General features: G+C 36.1%; 5 protein-coding genes across 8 annotated transcripts; 3 read left to right on the top strand and 2 right to left on the bottom strand.

Annotated features, from left to right (window-relative positions):
* Positions 1–1,320: 1,320 nt before the first annotated feature.
* Positions 1,321–4,689, top strand: LOC108858768 (uncharacterized). 3 transcript variants are annotated; one of them, XM_056996928.1, is made up of 8 exons: positions 1,321–1,703; positions 1,855–2,004; positions 2,131–2,206; positions 2,505–3,776; positions 3,861–3,929; positions 4,089–4,178; positions 4,280–4,327; positions 4,488–4,689. In XM_056996928.1, exons 3-8 carry the CDS (start codon positions 2,159–2,161, stop codon positions 4,539–4,541), a joined length of 1,581 nt encoding a protein of 526 aa, XP_056852908.1. In that variant the 5' UTR covers positions 1,321–1,703; positions 1,855–2,004; positions 2,131–2,158; the 3' UTR covers positions 4,542–4,689. The 3 variants fall into 3 exon arrangements, with proteins under 3 accessions (XP_056852908.1, XP_056852909.1, XP_056852907.1); XM_056996929.1 differs by having other exon boundaries at positions 1,849–2,004; positions 3,864–3,929; XM_056996927.1 differs by having other exon boundaries at positions 1,849–2,004.
* Positions 4,690–7,297: 2,608 nt separating this feature from the next.
* Positions 7,298–10,067, top strand: LOC130502191 (protein IQ-DOMAIN 23-like). The gene is made up of 2 exons (XM_056996930.1): positions 7,298–7,778; positions 9,095–10,067. Exons 1-2 carry the CDS (start codon positions 7,410–7,412, stop codon positions 9,929–9,931), a joined length of 1,206 nt encoding a protein of 401 aa, XP_056852910.1. The 5' UTR covers positions 7,298–7,409; the 3' UTR covers positions 9,932–10,067.
* On the bottom strand, positions 9,995–11,011 carry LOC108862178 (putative non-specific lipid-transfer protein 14). Of its 2 annotated transcripts, none has more exons than XM_018636229.2 (2): positions 10,276–11,011; positions 9,995–10,199 (listed from the first exon to the last, which is right to left on the bottom strand). In XM_018636229.2, the coding sequence occupies exons 1-2, from the start codon at positions 10,632–10,634 to the stop codon at positions 10,157–10,159; spliced, it is 402 nt and encodes a 133-aa protein (XP_018491731.1). In that variant the 5' UTR covers positions 10,635–11,011; the 3' UTR covers positions 9,995–10,156. The 2 variants fall into 2 exon arrangements, with proteins under 2 accessions (XP_018491731.1, XP_056852911.1); XM_056996931.1 differs by having other exon boundaries at positions 9,995–10,206; positions 10,276–11,004.
* A 185-nt stretch (positions 11,012–11,196) lies between these two features.
* LOC108862175 (mitochondrial inner membrane protein OXA1-like) lies at positions 11,197–14,050 on the top strand. Its single transcript, XM_018636224.2, has 10 exons — positions 11,197–11,295; positions 11,571–12,064; positions 12,179–12,269; positions 12,377–12,424; positions 12,547–12,605; positions 12,803–12,878; positions 12,970–13,101; positions 13,173–13,280; positions 13,360–13,414; positions 13,494–14,050. Exons 2-10 carry the CDS (start codon positions 11,595–11,597, stop codon positions 13,760–13,762), a joined length of 1,308 nt encoding a protein of 435 aa, XP_018491726.1. The 5' UTR covers positions 11,197–11,295; positions 11,571–11,594; the 3' UTR covers positions 13,763–14,050.
* LOC108862177 (protein BROTHER of FT and TFL 1) lies at positions 14,027–15,160 on the bottom strand. The gene is made up of 4 exons (XM_018636227.2): positions 14,886–15,160; positions 14,668–14,729; positions 14,499–14,539; positions 14,027–14,405 (listed from the first exon to the last, which is right to left on the bottom strand). The coding sequence occupies exons 1-4, from the start codon at positions 15,084–15,086 to the stop codon at positions 14,176–14,178; spliced, it is 534 nt and encodes a 177-aa protein (XP_018491729.1). The 5' UTR covers positions 15,087–15,160; the 3' UTR covers positions 14,027–14,175.
* Between the last annotated feature and the right edge of the window lie 1,581 nt (positions 15,161–16,741).

Genomic DNA, 16,741 nt, shown 5'->3' with positions numbered 1-16,741 from the left:
CATAGGTATAAACATTATTCTTACTCGTAAAATATGTTTTTTTTTTTTTTTTGTAAACTACAATTTGGATTGCTCATTTTGCCACTACAACTGTGGTGTATATTCGATAAAAAATTTCACGTAATGATGATTCAAGTATATTTACTGTCTACCTATCACCTACTATCAGTTTAATCATCTAAGTTCTCTAGGGTAAAAGAAATGTTGTCCCCAAGATTAATGTTCTTGTGAACTCTATATCTATTTCGTGTTACAAAAAAAAAACTCTATATCTATTTCATTTTTCGAATCTTATCAAACATTGGGCTTTAGATTCATTTATATCTTAATTTTTGATGTAAAGTTCGAATTTATTTCTTATAAGTATAGTTCAATTTATTATTCTCATTGTTTGGAAACCATAGACAATTCGATTAGTGTCCTACCAACCCACAACTAAACCGGCCATAGCCCTCTTATAGGACAGAGCCGTGCTTAGAGTTTTCTAATGCCATATAATCCAAAAATATAGTTTCATGTTTAAACACTTTCTAATAAGTAAATCACATTTAAAAACTACAAATTCATTGTTTAAATTTAATAAACACATTGAATCCTATATATTATATGTTTAAATATTACAAAACACATATAAACTTATATAAAATGTGATATTTTAAATTGAAAAGTTATTTGTAAAACAAAAATATAGACACGTGTGTACATATTCAACATTTTAGTTATTTTATATCATATGTTTTTTTGTCTATATTTATTTATACCTACGTCTTTTTTTTTTTTTTGACATCACCTCGGTCTTTTTATCAAAAAGAAAAATTTGTTTGATTTGTAGATAAGTCATTGGGGAAATTACAGTAATGACAGCAAATGATTCGTCAGAAGCATTATCTACGCTTAGAGGTCAATGCAATAACATTGATGTTGTAATCACCGATTATCATATGCCTGGTTTTAATGGTGGACAATTAAAAAAGAGGATTAATGACGAATTTGGAAATTTGCCTGTCATTGGTAAGGATTTTTCTTACCACTTATTGATAGCCTAATCTTTATTTTATGTGTCAACAAGTTATTTCTAACTGATTTTTAAAATTATTGTTGTTCACACTTTTTAAATTAATTAATAACTAGTGGTTCTAATTCTATTTAGTTTGTTAATATAATCTAATCTATGATAAAAGGAGAAGTTACAATATTATCTTTAAATACGTATGATTTACATATATAACAAGATATCTTTTTTTGGTAAAGAATATATATAACACGATTTGACAGCTAAGAAATGGTGTATTGATGGTAGAATAGGTAAACCAATGTATTCCTTAAAAGGATACATCATACATATCACGTATATAAAATCATTATGCAACAAAAAAAATTGTAAAAATATATTAGTTCCCTAAGAATCTCAGGTCAGTGTCGAAAAAGAAGAAGAAAATAACACTAAAACCAAACTAGTTCCTTTCCGATTTCTTTACAACATTGTGATTTATTTCCTTAACACATTTTATAGTTGCAATTGATGCTAACTAATTCTTTTTCTTCTCTTTTCCAATTTTTTATTGCAGTGATTTCAGCAGACATGAACAATGAAATTGAGCAAGAGACTTTATCTTCTGGAGCAATGTGTTTCATGAAAAAACCGGTTAAACCAAACGACCTCGACACCATATGCAAACATGCTTTAAAGTACAAGATAAACGGTAATTTTTTATTAACATGATGTGAACGATAATGATAGTCCTATTGTTCTCTTTGTTTGGTCTTTACACAATTTGATTATAGTTATCTTTTATTATTATTGTAAATATATTATATAAATGATATCTTAATGGTATATGTAAAAAGAAACAGGTGGTTCAAAAGAAATTCAGAAAACAAATTCAACCAGCAATCCAGATGATGGAAGTTCTGGATCAAAGGCCAAAAGAAAGTCTAAGATCACATGGATGAGTTCTCTTGAGAATCAGTTTTCCAAAGCCATTGAACACATTGGTGTTCATAGTAAGTACTCACATTTTTATCTGCTATTTTCACATGTTAAATTTTCTTTTTCTCATTCGAAGTATTTGGAATTAGATATATGCTAATGTTCTAGTTTTTTTCTTCGTGTTTTATATAATTTTGAAGAGGTTACGCCTACAAAGATTTAAAGTACATGAACCTGAACCACTTAACAAGAACACATGTAGCCAGCAAATTACAGGTTCGATCTTCTATCAACATTGCTTCAGTGACCATATGCCATTTAATCATTTTCCAAAGCACATGATATTAGTATGCTATTGTTCATCAAGTTCTTACATCATGAAAACAGGCAAATAGCTAACCATCTTTGTTCGGTGTTCTTAGATGATTTTACACATCGGGTTAACTTTGTTGATACATCTTTCTCTAAAGTAGCTTATACATGTGTATCTTATTCATTGTTTCAACTCATCATACATATAATTTCATAAAACATCTGATATAACTAAAATGTTGAAACTGTTGTCACTACACAGAAGTACAGAAAGTTTTGGAAAAAAGTTAAGGATGAGAGCGCAGAAAAGGCAAGAAAAGCTATGATCTCCAACACTCGATCATCATGCTACATCAACCCACAACGCTCTTACAACTACAAGACAAGCCTAAGCAACAAGAATCTTTGCAATCACCAACGTGGCTATGGTCTTGGTCAATATAACCACACGATGAACAACAATGCTGGTTTTCATGGCTCTGTCAACTTCATGAACCGTAGACCCACCAACAATTCTCAAACAGTATCCAACTTTTTGCCTAGGAGAGGCAGCCTTGGGGTTTTGAATGGAATAAAAGAGGAAATGGGAAGCATGTCTGGAACATCTCAAGAGTCCCAAGCTCATAAGTTTGGACAATATGGTACAACAAGCGGTGTTTTGGGTATGAACTCTAATCTTAGTACTGGAACAATGGGTAGTAATTACGCTGGGATCAGAATAGGTGAGAAGGGAGATGTATTTGGACCTGATGGACTAAGAGTTTATGTCAAAGAGAATGCGTCTCTTGGTGGAATGAGAGTTACTGGTAATGATAATGGTTCTCTTGGTGGGATAAGACTTCATGCTACTAGTAATGGTTCTTTTGGTGGAGCAAGAGTTCAAGGTAATAGTAATTATGGCAAAGTCCATGGTACTAGTAATGTCTCTTTAGGTGGAACAAGAGTTCAAGGTAATGATATTGGCTTTCTTAATGAAATAAGAGTCCATGGTACTAGTAGTGGATCTCTAGGTGGAACAAGAGTTCAAGGTAATGATAATGGTTTTCTTGATGAAATACGAGTCCATGGTAATCGTAATGGTTCTTTTGGTGAGATAAGAGTTCACGGTAATGACTCTTTTGGTGGACTAAGAGTTAATAGTACCGATAATGGTAATGGCTCTCTTGATAGAGTTATAGTTCATGGTAATAGCAATGTTAATGGCTCCCTTGGTGGAATCAATGTTCATGGTACTGGTAATGGTTCTCTTGGTGGGATACAAGTTCATGGTAATGCATCTCTTGGTGAAAATTTGAGTGGCATGAACTGGAACTTCAACAACAACAACATGATGAGTAACCATGGAAGTTCAACTGGAAGGTTTCCTTCTGCATTGTCATCGTTCTTTGACAATAAGGATCAGTCACATAACTACTTGAAAGCTCAAACCAGTGGTGTGGTTCCTGTTCTAGAGAATCCAATAATATCTAATAATTATCATGGCATCAACGAGTTTTATCCGGATACAATTAACTCGGAGTTTGATCATAATCAGGTAGATTAATTAAAAAATACTTATTCTTTTTACATATGTGAAGGTAATGTTTTGATTCATATATACGTGCATGATTTTGACCAGCAGCAAGGTAAAGCGACTGGTGAAAATCCTGAGGTGCCTACCGCTTATCCTCTTGAAAACCTAAGTAACGTAAGTCATGTTTATTTTACTTTTCTTTACTAGCTGATTAGTTAATAATTGTATACGGATATATGTGTGTGTGTGTGTGTGTACACGTCTGTACGTGATAGATTGAAAGTTTCTTAACCATATATATACAATTATACATTATGTATGATTTGTTTGAAGGGTAACTATAATGAAGAAACATTGAACACTGTTGCTCCTAATTCGGAAATGTATTTTCCTACTGATCAGAATATGATCATTACAAATCAGGTAAACTCTAGTTTCTATCACTTATAGATCCGTTTATGCACCTTCGATTAATGTAAAATGACACGGAAAGTAATTGATATTTGAACATGGATTGCATATAGGAATATGGTGTTGAAGATTTGATGGAACTCCCATTGTCATTCGATCAGGTAAGATGGTTTTTCATATATTTTGTTTGAAACCTAACTACCTTGATACTTACGTACGTTAATAAAGTACATCCTTTTTTGTTGTCACACATTAATAAAGTACATCCAAATTCCTATATAAAATTTGTATTCACTGTTTTGTGTTTGTATTGTTTTATAGGATTGTGACGATGAAAACTCCCTGAAGTTTTTACTCGAGGATGACATGAACTAAAAAAAAAAGTTCTCCCAAATTTGTTTAGTTAAACATTTACATTAATCAGTGTATTATTTCATATGTTTGGTATATTGTTGTTTAAGATGATATTAGATTTTGGATGTTGTTTCATCGTATTCAAACTCGGAGGCCTTTTTTCGTTTAATTGGTTATGGTGCAGAACCATATAACATTTGATTTCTACCAAAATTTTGTTTTTATGAAGCTAGAGTTAATTAGTTCTTAATAACTCTTAGATTCTTCTTTCAAGCAACATACATTATGCAGTTTAAATCCTGAGTACTGATACATCTTTACAGCATCATATATGGTAGCAAACTGCTAGACTTGCTATTAAGCAGATTAACAAAGTATTAGAGAAACAATGTACACTGTTAGGAAGATGCCATTGTTGAAAGCGAGAAGATATCTTGAAGATGTTAAAGCTAACAAGCAAGCTAACCGAAGAGCTGCAACAATCGGCAAAGTTCCAAATTTAGCCAAAAAAAAAACATTGGTATTAATTATTACAACAAAAAAGTGGGAAACGTGTTCCGCCGGCTTTTGAATTTGCCAACGTATCAGAGTTTGCAATTTTTTCATGCTCTAGTTCTCTTGCTGTCCCTTGCTTACTGGTTGTGGTTATACAGTGGGATGCACGTATGATATCAAGTAATGTAGCTTACAGTATATAGTTCTCTTGTTATTTTTCCATTTTGCTATTTTCAGGATGAATATGGCAGTGTGATCTTTGTGGTTCTAAACCGGGAAGAGGATTTAGCAGTTTTTTTTTTCTTGTGAATTATGCAGAAGCAAATTTTGATGTCTTGCCGAGGCTTAACGAAATTAAATATGCAAGTGGTATCCTTGACGAGCTTCTTTATCTGAGTGTGCCGTCTGAACGAACGCAGGTTTCCTTGTGGAGTTATGGTGTTAGAATACGTGAAAGCAGTCCTGGAGAGTGTGTACGAACACATCAACGTTGTTCCTGAAGGCCACCTTCGGATTATATTCTCCCAAGTAGTTTAACATATCCGTTTGCTTTTCACCAGATTCTCTCATGGGAGTTCTGTACTCGTCGACATGAAGAGCTACTTCCTCGCCGCCTTGTAGCCCCCACAAGTAATAATATTTGTTTTTCTTGTGGCAGTCTTTGAAACACTATTTGGAATGCCTTTTTCTGAGGTTTTGTACTATATTGTCTCCTTGGTTTGCGGTAGGTGAACCGATTGCTTCAGGTTGCTGAGAACTGCCAGAGCACGATCAGTGGAGGCTCCGGTCAACAACAAAAGTCACTTTCTGGTCAGAACATGAATTGCAACGTCAGCATGGGAGGAAACCGAACAGATTATGGACTCGTAATGGAAACACCAAACACCACCAATAGATTCAGAGGCATTAAAGGGTTAGACCAGAGCCAAAACCAGGAAGTCATGGTCTCTAACACATCTATCAATTTTGAGAATAAAGGGGGGTTTTAGCAGTGAGGTTGATGAAAGCATGAGATTATCCTTGGAAGGAATGAGGTCTTTTGGGAGATGATGATAGTTGGTCGTTCCTAATGTTTGTCTTTTTGTATAGACTGAGTACTAAAGAGTAGAGCTGTCTTAACTTCTCCATTGTGATGTGGTTGTTTTTGTTTAGATTAAGTTTTTGATTTTGTGAAGAGGTTTTCTGGAAAAGAAGACTGCTCTTCATCAAGAAGTCATCCCAATCAATCAATATTTTAGTTTTTAGAAAAGAGTTTATTTTTTTGGGCCTTGGTGGGAGATGCAAACACCTCGACACAACAATTGAGAAGACGTAAAGAAAAGAAAGATATACAAGGCAAGCTATAACTAAATCCCTAGATTCAGCACAATATACTGTTTTGGAGCATTACCTAGTGTGATAGCATGGAGATAATTATGTGTGTTTAAATGCTAGAAAGTCTATAAATTGCACCTGATCTAGTGCTGATTGCTGAATACGACCTCAACGATTGCATTTATTATGATACCCTATAGTAGAATATCGTTATCAGAGGCTCAGAGCTATTAATTTGGATTATTCCATGCTATTTTCCTTTTTTTATAGACTCTACTTCTATACTGCATCCTAGTGACCAAGGATGATGACTTAACAAATTAAATAGACGAATAAAACACAAAGCTGAGCTAATTTGGTGATTAATCTCTCCTTTTATTCATTAAGGGTAAACTTGGAGATAATTGAAGTCCAAGAGTTTGAGAATCTGCCACCCCCAATCACAAGTTATTAACATCGTCTGTTACAATAATATGGCCTGGCTAAAAACAAAACACCGATCATCCACACATATTTTGTTTAGAAGTTTAAAATATACTTCAAGTTTTGCAGCCACCATTGGAGAAAAAGAGAAAGACAAAAGTACTGAAGCTGGCAGAGTGCAGTGAATGATGGACAGAAAAGGAATGACACGTCCTTCCCAATTATTCTCAATTTTTAATTCAAATATCTACATATTTTCACATTCGAAAATGAACATTAATTAATATAAAATATATGACGTCTTAAGTATTTAATGGTCTGAACCGAATCAAAAAAGAGTCACAGACCAAAGATCTGGTACGGTTTAGTCAGTACGCCCATTATTGACTTTAACAACTCATCCTTCTTTACTTAACTAAAGTCAAGCAAAAAAAAAAGGTAAAGAAAAGCCTTTTGGAAAACGCGTGTAAGAAAAGCGATACAATCTGGCGCGTGGGAAGATTCTCGGCAATCTGGTATATAATAAGACAGGCCGTTATGTAATAAAAACTCAGTTTCTCCATACCTAAGTGTTATCTACTCTGTAAGTAAGTGTGTAGTAGTTTAAACGAGAATAATCTCCGACAAAACTCGCTCTAAAATCTCCGGCGATGAAAGATGGGCTTTTTCGGGAGACTTTTCGGGAGTAAGAAGCAGGACTCGTCGACCAACAGACGGAGGTGGAGCTTCGCCACCAGATCTTCCAAACCGGCGGCTTCTTCAAGCTCAAGCAAGAGACGCTCGTATCCGTCGGCGGAAGCTTCGTCGGTGAATGAGGAGGAAAACGGCGACAAACATGCGATAGCCGTAGCAGCTGCGACCGCCGCGGTGGCGGAAGCTGCTCTAGCTGCTGCTCATGCTGCGGCGGAGGTTGTGAGACTCACGAGCGGAACCGGCGGGAGAAACGGCGGAGGGAGTAGTAACCGTCGGTGGGCTCAGGAGTATTTAGCGGCGGTGAAGATTCAATCTGCTTTCCGTGGTTATCTGGTTAGTTAAATTTCTCACCGTAGAAAGTTTGAAACTTTTTAAAAACTTAAAATTCAAAATAGATTTATGTTTTTTCTTTCCTGGGGATGGTCCCAACGAAAGAAGAAGAAGACAAACAAATTTTGAAATGAAGAAGATTCTTGGAAACTTTACACTTGCCGACAATATTATTCGTGGTTGTGGATAGTTATAATTTATATGGTCAGTTTCTTCCCAAAAACACATGTTACATGTTCATCATTTCTTTATGAAAAATCTACCAGCTTTTTTTCAGAATTTTGAAAGTTCAATTCTTGCACTAGTGTTGTTGGTGTGATGAATCACTGTTTTGGTTCTTTTTACAGTTTTTATGTAAATAAACACACGGATTAGCGTTACTACTATATCACACATGGTTTTGTTTGCTTTAGGAGCAACTTTAATTATTTTTTTTCAGAAACTTTATTCTTTTAACTGTGTTTTTTTCTCAAAGTTGCATACTTTATCTTCCCTTTTTACTTGTAAAGATTTTGGTTTTTTAAACCATGTTTGTAATCCTTTTTCAAGTTCGTATCGGTGGATTTCTTTATCAAATAAAAAGGTTCAGATTTTTTCAAAAAAAAAAAAAAAAAAAGGTTCAGAACACGGAATTTGGAGATGCTCTAATTCGAGTTTTCCAAGATCTAATGTTCTCGAATCTCGACCAATGTGAAAATAAGAACTCATGTGTGCGTGTGTGTGTACACCTTGACCTTGAGACATACTTTGCAAAATGGTGGGCTCTGTAATTACTATATCTAGTTTTTGGTACAAGTGGAAGTGGTTGGAAAACTAAAAGCAAAATAGAATAATTCCAGTAATCCCTTTCAGTACTTATTTTTTCTCATTTGGTTTTTATTATAATTAGTTGGCAAAACCATGATTATGTCTTCAACAGATGATTAAACTCGCTTCGTATTGTTTTGTTATTTATTTCACTTTCAAGCAAACTCAAGTTTTGATTATTAGTGGAGCCAATTAGTATGGTGTCAATTATCATTTTAACAGAAGTTAGAGGGCTTTTATGTCGGTCAAAAGCAATTTATTAAAAATATAAAATATCCACAGTTTATATTATACTAGTAAACTACTACAGTATGGTGCAAATTGTAAAACAATAAGCGCAATTTTTTTTCGTTTAGAATCGACTACACTAAACACATTCATTTGGCTTAAGGTTGTGATTTATTCAAAAAGACATACATGAAATGCAACACACAGAACCAAAACCTATGTCTTGTTCATTTTACTGTCGGAGTTGAAGTATTTTTTTTTTGGTTAATGTGGAAAATGTTTAGGCGAGGAGAGCACTAAGAGCACTAAAGGCACTAGTGAAGCTTCAAGCATTAGTGAGAGGACACATAGTGAGAAAGCAAACTGCAGATATGTTTCGAAGGATGCAGACTCTGGTCCGTCTCCAAGCACAAGCTCGTACACGAGCCTCACGTTCCTCTCACTCCTCTGCTTCATTCCACTCCTCAACCGCTCTACTCTTCCCTTCTTCCACTCCTTCTCCTCGTTCCCTCCACACCCGCTCCCTTTCAAACGCCGAAGCCATCCCTATGGACCACCACCGCGGCAGCTCCAAACGCGTGGATTGGCAAACCGAGGAAGACGTGGACAAGATCCTAGAAGTCGACACTTGGAAGCCACGTCTACATCATCATCCTAAGCCGCTACGTTCGGAGAGAAACAACGAGTCTCCGAGGAAAAGACAGCAGTCTCTATTGGCTCCGAGAAGTACAGAGAATAGTCCTCAAGTTGGGTCTAGTGGCTCGAGGAGAAGAACCCCGTTTACGCCCACGACGACAAGAAGCGAGTATTCTTGGGGGTGTAGTAACTATTACTACTCGGGTTATCACCCGAACTACATGGCTAACACGGAGTCTTACAAAGCTAAAGTCCGGTCACAAAGCGCGCCGAAGCAGAGACTTGAGGTCTCTAACGAGACCAGTGGATACAAGAAGTCTGTTCAGGGACAGTATTATTACTACACGGCGGTTGCGGAGGAGAGTTTGGACGTTGGAAGCCCTGGTTACTACGGAGGAGAAGGAGGAGGAGGAGGAGGAGGTTCTGAACGATTGAATCGGAACCAGAGCGAGAAGACAAGGATGCGTTCTTCGTTTCTTGTTTAGATTTTTATGGTTTTTTAATGTGTAAATCTCAATGTTTTTTTTAACAAGTTTCGATTGCTTGCATAAGAAGGAACACAACTCTGTTCTTTTTATCTTTCTTGATTAAATGTTCAATCAAAACAAAACTCTAAACTAATCGATGTTACTGTTTTTAAACAAGACAAGAACTATGAGTTTAATTTAATACATATTTGTTTAGATTAAAGACACTCATAAACAATCTGTTCAGTTTGATCCACAACCAAAGTCTTGTCCCTTGCCTTCTTCACTGAATGCTAAAAATAGAAAATAACTTATTTCATAGAGAAAATAACTTATTAAATGATGGAAGTAACATAACTTACAAGTTGCAGTCGGTGTTAGGGTCGATGGTGAAGCCCAAAACGATGCCGCAGAAGCCAGACAAGGTAGAGATGGCGGTGGCGTTTGAGTTATAGACACTGATGAGATCAATGAAGCAGTTACAGAGCCAGCGTCTCTTGTCAGAAGAATCAGAGTAAGTTCCGAGGACTGTCATCGCGTCGCAGCAGCTTGAACCGGGTACAGGATCCGGGTAGCCGTAATTCACAAACTCAGTGCAGGAGGATATCAGCGTTCCGACGGCTACACAGTCCGCCGCGTTTTCAACGGTGGCTGAACATATAGCTGATGAGAGTGATAAGAAGAGAGACACCAACACTACTGGAGAGAATAATCTCTTCATGCCTAATTGGATAATTTAACAGTAAAAGGATGAGAGATCTTTGAGCTAGCTAGAACTAGGATGCTTGATAAACAAGCTAGGGTGGGGTTTATAAGAAAAAACATGAACTAAAAAGGTGAGGAAGCTTTAGGTTCGTTTGTGTGTGCATGAATGGAGTTTGGTTTGCAACAGAGGTTGTGTGATCAGATCAGCCATGAGGTTTATATGAAGTTATTTTTTCGTTAAATAAATAAAAACAGAACACGGGTGGAAGGTGAGAGCAAAGATCAAGTCAATGATGGTTGACCATAGCCTGGAACCTCACGGAGGGAGTTTCTCTACCGTTAGATCGAGAGGGGTATTAATATATATCGCTCGCCGGAACTCTCTCCGGTGTGGCGTCTAAATTGTGATTTGTTCTTTCAGAAAATAAAAAAAAATGGATAAATAAATAAATAACCAACCGATCTCCTGAGTCCTGACCAAAAAAAAAAAAAAAATCAGAAATCAAAAACCGAACCGAAAGTAAAAAACCGATTGGATTGGGTTCGGGTTTCAATCAAACTAAACCGGTTTAACTAAAACCCTTAATTTCACATCCCCACCATTCACGCTTGCGCACCCAAAATTCATCGTCTCCGTCTTCTGTTTCGCCGTCACCGTCTTCTTCTTCCATTGCCAGGTTCAGTTTCTGCAGATTCTCTCTTCGTTCGGTTAGGTGTTTACAGTTGTTCTCTGTTACGATTTGGTTCAATTCGTAAGGTTCTGGTCTCAGATTTGGATACGTTGCTCTTATGAATTATGTCAAAAGCTTGACACTTTCGATCTGAGTTACTTTTTTTTAGTATCATCGATGGTCTAAAGCTTTACTCTTTCGATCTGGAATAAAAAAATCACATCTTGACCAATCATCAATCTTTGGCTATTAACTTTTTTTTCTCCTTACAACTAATGTAGGATCTTGTCTTTAGATTCCTGCAAATGGCTTTTAGGCGAGCCTTATCTATAAGGTCCACCCTTACCGGTCGACAACGGTATCAACTAGCTTTCCACATCATCCCTCGTGACAATGATCATGAAGAGAGTTCTTCATTCACTTCTCAAAGAAGTTACCATAGCTTCCTTCACCAACAAAGATCCTCCTCTATCATCAACTCAGACCTCTCCCATTTTCCTGGAGGAGGAGGAGGAGGCTTACATGTGACTTCTTCCGCCTCTGCTTTTGCTTTCTATCGCTATATGTCAAGTGCGCATGGTGTTGGTTCCGAGAAAATGGGTGTGATCAACGACATCGCTGAAGTCATAACCGACTCAGCTACGTTGCAAGATGTGCCAGCTCAGGCTGTTACTGCAGTCAGTGAAGTTGCACTTGCGGCTAATGACTCTTTCTTACCTATTGCGGCTCTTCAGCATTGCATTGATATGGTTCATTGTTACACTGGTTTGGAGTGGTAAGATACTTTCAAGTTCCTTATATATATATTTGAGTTGAAATCTTAAACGTTGCATTTTTGAATTAAAGGTTTCAATTATTTTCATTGTGTACTTTTCTTGGCTATGAACAGGTGGGCATCGATTGTATTAGCAACAGTTTTGATCCGTTCTTCAACAGTTCCTCTCTTGATCAAACAAATGAAAGATACTATGAAGTTATCAGTATGTCGTCTCCCTTTTCCTTTTTTTTGTTTTTTTTTTTTCCTCCAACTTGGAGACCTTTTATTAGGATGGTGTATTCATCAGTAGTGTGTTCTATGATCATGCAGCTGATGAAGCCACGATTGGAAGCCATCCGGGAGGAAATGCAAAACAAGGTACGTTAACAGAGCCATACACATACCTCCTCACTTTTGCTACTCTGAAAAAATAGCTTTTGCTCTGACTACAATCCCTTCTTTTGATTTTCCCCATTTCGTTTCTTCCTATATGTGTTCAGGGAATGGACCAGGTTACAATGGCAGAAGGTCAAAAGAAGATGAAGAATTTGTTTAAAGAGTAAGCTTGCCTTTTAAATTTTAAAAAGTAACTGAGATAGGTTTGTGACAGAATAACAAACCCCATAGACTTGTATATATGTTTACTAAAACAAGTGTTCTAAAGGCTGTTGTTTCAGTCCAAACACCATTTGATGTTGGGGGTATTAGTAGATATGTCCACATAACAAATACACTGTCTGTTTATAAATTGTACAGATATGGAGTGACTCCATTCACCCCAATGAAAGGGATGCTTATTCAGGGACCTCTCTTCATCTGCTTTTTCCTTGCTGTAAGACCTTTCAAATCACTAAGATGTCTTTCTGTCTCTGTTGCTTGGTATAGTCTTCTCGTCTCAGTCATTTTGCTTTTCTTTCCCACAGATACGAAACATGGCAGAGAAGGTACCTTCGTTCCAAACCGGAGGTGCATTATGGTTTACCGATCTAACCACACCTGACAGCTTATACATCTTACCGGTTATAACTGCATTGACATTCTTGATAACCGTTGAGGTACAGTTTCATACTAACTTTACTTCAACAATTGTCAGACACTTGCTAACTTGAATACGTCACCTTCATAGTTAAATGCACAAGAAGGCATGGAAGGAAACCCAATGGCAGGCACTATAAAAAACGTTTTCCGGGGTTTCGCTCTCCTCACAGTCCCAATGACAATGAGTTTCCCACAGGTTATGTTTTTTCTAATTATTATTCATCTTAAAACCTCCAAATTTTTTTTGTTTCTAACGTAGTTGGAAAAATTTGCAGGCCATATTTTGTTATTGGATCACTTCCAACCTGTTCTCTCTCACGTATGGACTTGGTAAGTGAGTGAGTGAGATATATAATTGCGGCATAACCGTAACAATTAATGGTTAAATATCTTTGGTGATGAATGACAGTGATTAAGCGTCCTCAAGTGAAGAAGATGTTAAAGATACCTGAACTTCCTCCACCACCTCCTGGTCAACAACCTTCCTTTGACCTCTTCGCAGCTCTCAAGAAAATGAAAGCAATGACACAGGACCATACCGAGAACCAGACTCAACAACCATCTTCGCCAGTAAACCCGAGGATCTCTTCAGCGTCCATGAGTCCTGTTAGTAGGAGGCTCAAGGCTCTGGAGAGCCAAGTTAAGGGAAGGAAGAAGAACAGCAGCAAGAAGAGGTGATTTAACAACCACTTGCGTGCATTAATATTTTTGTTAGGGTGGCCGCCAAAGGAAAGAAACAATAAAAAAGCTTTTGTGTCAAAAAGTGTTAAGAGGATGAGAACCAATCATGATACTACACAGTTTGTTCTCATTTTAGATGAAACTAAAATCCTGAGAGCCAGCTATTAGTGATATTATATGTTTTTCTTTGATAATTTTATCATAACCATATTTGTAAGTTTGTTCTTTTTGAAACTTCTATTATATTTTTTCAGGTACTAATAAAATCAAATGACATTTATTTCTCTTGAGCTGAACATACAAAAACAACACATACCCTGTGCTTAGTTAGGGAACTTTATTTTGGCACTTTAAGGGTATAGTGAGAACTTTATTTCTACATTTAGAGTAGAGTGTTTTATTATAGTTGATTAGTAAGAAGGACGTCTTCGAGGAGCAGTTTCACGTTGGGCGTTGAAGTAAACAGCGGCAACAGGTAGAGAAAGACCAAAGAAAGCAGAGAAGTCTCTTGTGTTGAAACATTCTCTTGTTGCAGGTGCCGCCTTCACCGTTTGCCTCCCTCTCTGTCTGAACAGCACAAACGCGTATCTGTGTATCCCAATCACCGGTTTAGGCGTTTCGTATCTCACCATCTCTCTCCCTGCAATCAAATCACCATTCATGTAAAAATGTGTCACTCAACATCTTATTATTGAACTGCTGACGTATAGTTTATGATGTGATTTTTAATTACCAAAAGAAGCATCGGTTGTCCCGGGGATGTCTGTCACCATCCTGAATTCGATTAAACATATACACATCATAAAAGAAAGGCACATTATACATTATTTTCAATATGTAAACTAAAGTATATTACACATTGTTGTTGTTATATATGTGAAGAGATGTGTTGTACTACGTACCAATGCAGATACTCACGCATGTAAGGATTGCTAGGACTAGGGGCATCAGGGTCCATCATGATCTTTCGAGGTAGAAAATAAAATTTAAAAAGACAATCGTTAGAAGAGATGACCAAAAATAAATATTTGAAGTAATTATTGTGCATGCTTAGGTTTATAATGAAATAAATAAAGTTTTTTTGCTAATAAAAAGAAATAAATAAAGTTAAGTTATTAACTAAGGTGAAGAATGAACGGAGATCATGGCCGCCAATTTCGACACGAGGCTTAGAGAGCAGAAGAGAAGGAGCGAGCTCATGTCCATTGGAGACGGTTGTATTGGAACTGTAAGTGACTCTCATAGTCACACTTGGATTGAACATTTCTATGACATCTCCTATCACTCTTCCCACTATTAGTGGTTCTATTTCTCTTGACATCGTTGACCTCTTTTTTTCCTTTGTTGCTCCAATTTTGTTTGTGTGTGTTGTGGTTATGCTGGTTTCTTTGGAATTAGCCATATGATAGCTTTTTATAGGGGTACTAAAGAATCTCGGGACATGGCACAACTTGGGAGATAAAAAATGGGATTTGGTATATGTATATATACTCTACTTTTTTTTTTGTTCAACTCTACTAAGTCAGAGTGTTTTCCATAAAATTCTCTAGCGCTATTCTTACTATTTAGCATTGTCATCAATAGAAATGTAAATATCTATCATGTTTATATCTATAGTACTTAAATTCGTGTAAGTGGTCAACTTATATCTTTGTACTTCTTCTTACACATTTTTGTTTTATTTTAACAGTAAAATTAGTTCTTAAATTTTATATCTATAGAAAATAGTACTTCAATTTTCGTTAAAATTCTTTTAGTCAGAATCTAACCTTCCAAAATCCATAGAAAGCCATGTTTTCTTGCTATCGAAAAAGTCTACATGACTGATCAAAAATTACTGGAGTTACAGTCAAATATTCGAACTCTGAAAAATATACAACAGGATCACCATCATTTGATGGATTTAACTGCTAAACGTAACATTTTATGTTTTTCAAAGAAAAAAACGCAACATTTTATGCTTGAAACAATGATCACACTGGCTAGTTTATCCACGTTTAGTAGGTAGCATAGTGTATTAGTGTTAGCTAAATGTAGAAACATACAGAATCAGAACTATGTCCAGGTTTAGTAGCTAAACATATTGTCATTTAACTTCATTTAAAAATGAAACAAGATAATAGTCAATAATGTTTGTCCCCACTACATTCGAATATTCGATTGGTGAAATAGAAAAAGAATACACACGCGTGTCGATTAAAAATGAAAGCCAGATATTATGATGATTGGCACAGAAATTGATTTGCAGATATTCCAAATATGAAGAAGAGAAAAAACAAAGGAATCTGCTTTTATAATAAGACTGAGAATCTCATTACTTCAATCACTTTGTAGTTTCTAGTCATGGAATCCACTAAATGCATACGCTCAATCCAATACGTGGCGCAAACACAGTGGCACTTAATATTAATGCTTATTTATATATTTCTACTTTGTTTATCGATATGCTATTATTACTATAAATGAATAAAGAGATGTTTGTGTTTCGAAAAAAAAGAATAAAGACATGTTTAGTGTGTTTGTTCTGTTGCTGTCGTTACGTGTCTTCGTTCAGTTTCAATATTAATGTCTATTTGTCGAAAATATGTTATCTTTGAAATAACAGGTTATAGTGTCTTCATTCAGTTCCAAACTTAATTAATACAATGTATATTGTTGGCTAAAAGTTTATATATATTCTATCATTTAATCGATATACAGTTTCACTTAATTTGCTTAAGAACAAACTTAGAAGAGAAAACACACAACCCGCAAACACAAAACAGTTCGTTGATACTTTTGATTTAGGCAACGACAAATCAATTGATAAGTTTTTTGGGCTTCCACTTAAAATCAATTGGCAATTAGTGGTGTGACCCAAGTCCCTTATATATTACTTATATCCCCATCATATATCCGATGTGGGATATTCTCTCCAATATCCTCCCTCGAGATAATGGTGCGTATAACCATTAATCTCGCAGAATCCATCATACC

The sequence above is a fragment of the Raphanus sativus genome, unplaced genomic scaffold (assembly GCF_000801105.2).
Source record: "Raphanus sativus cultivar WK10039 unplaced genomic scaffold, ASM80110v3 Scaffold0432, whole genome shotgun sequence".
NCBI lineage: Eukaryota > Viridiplantae > Streptophyta > Magnoliopsida > Brassicales > Brassicaceae > Raphanus > Raphanus sativus.
Note: the sequence above shows the minus strand (reverse complement) of the source record. Positions and strands in the feature narration are given on the sequence as shown.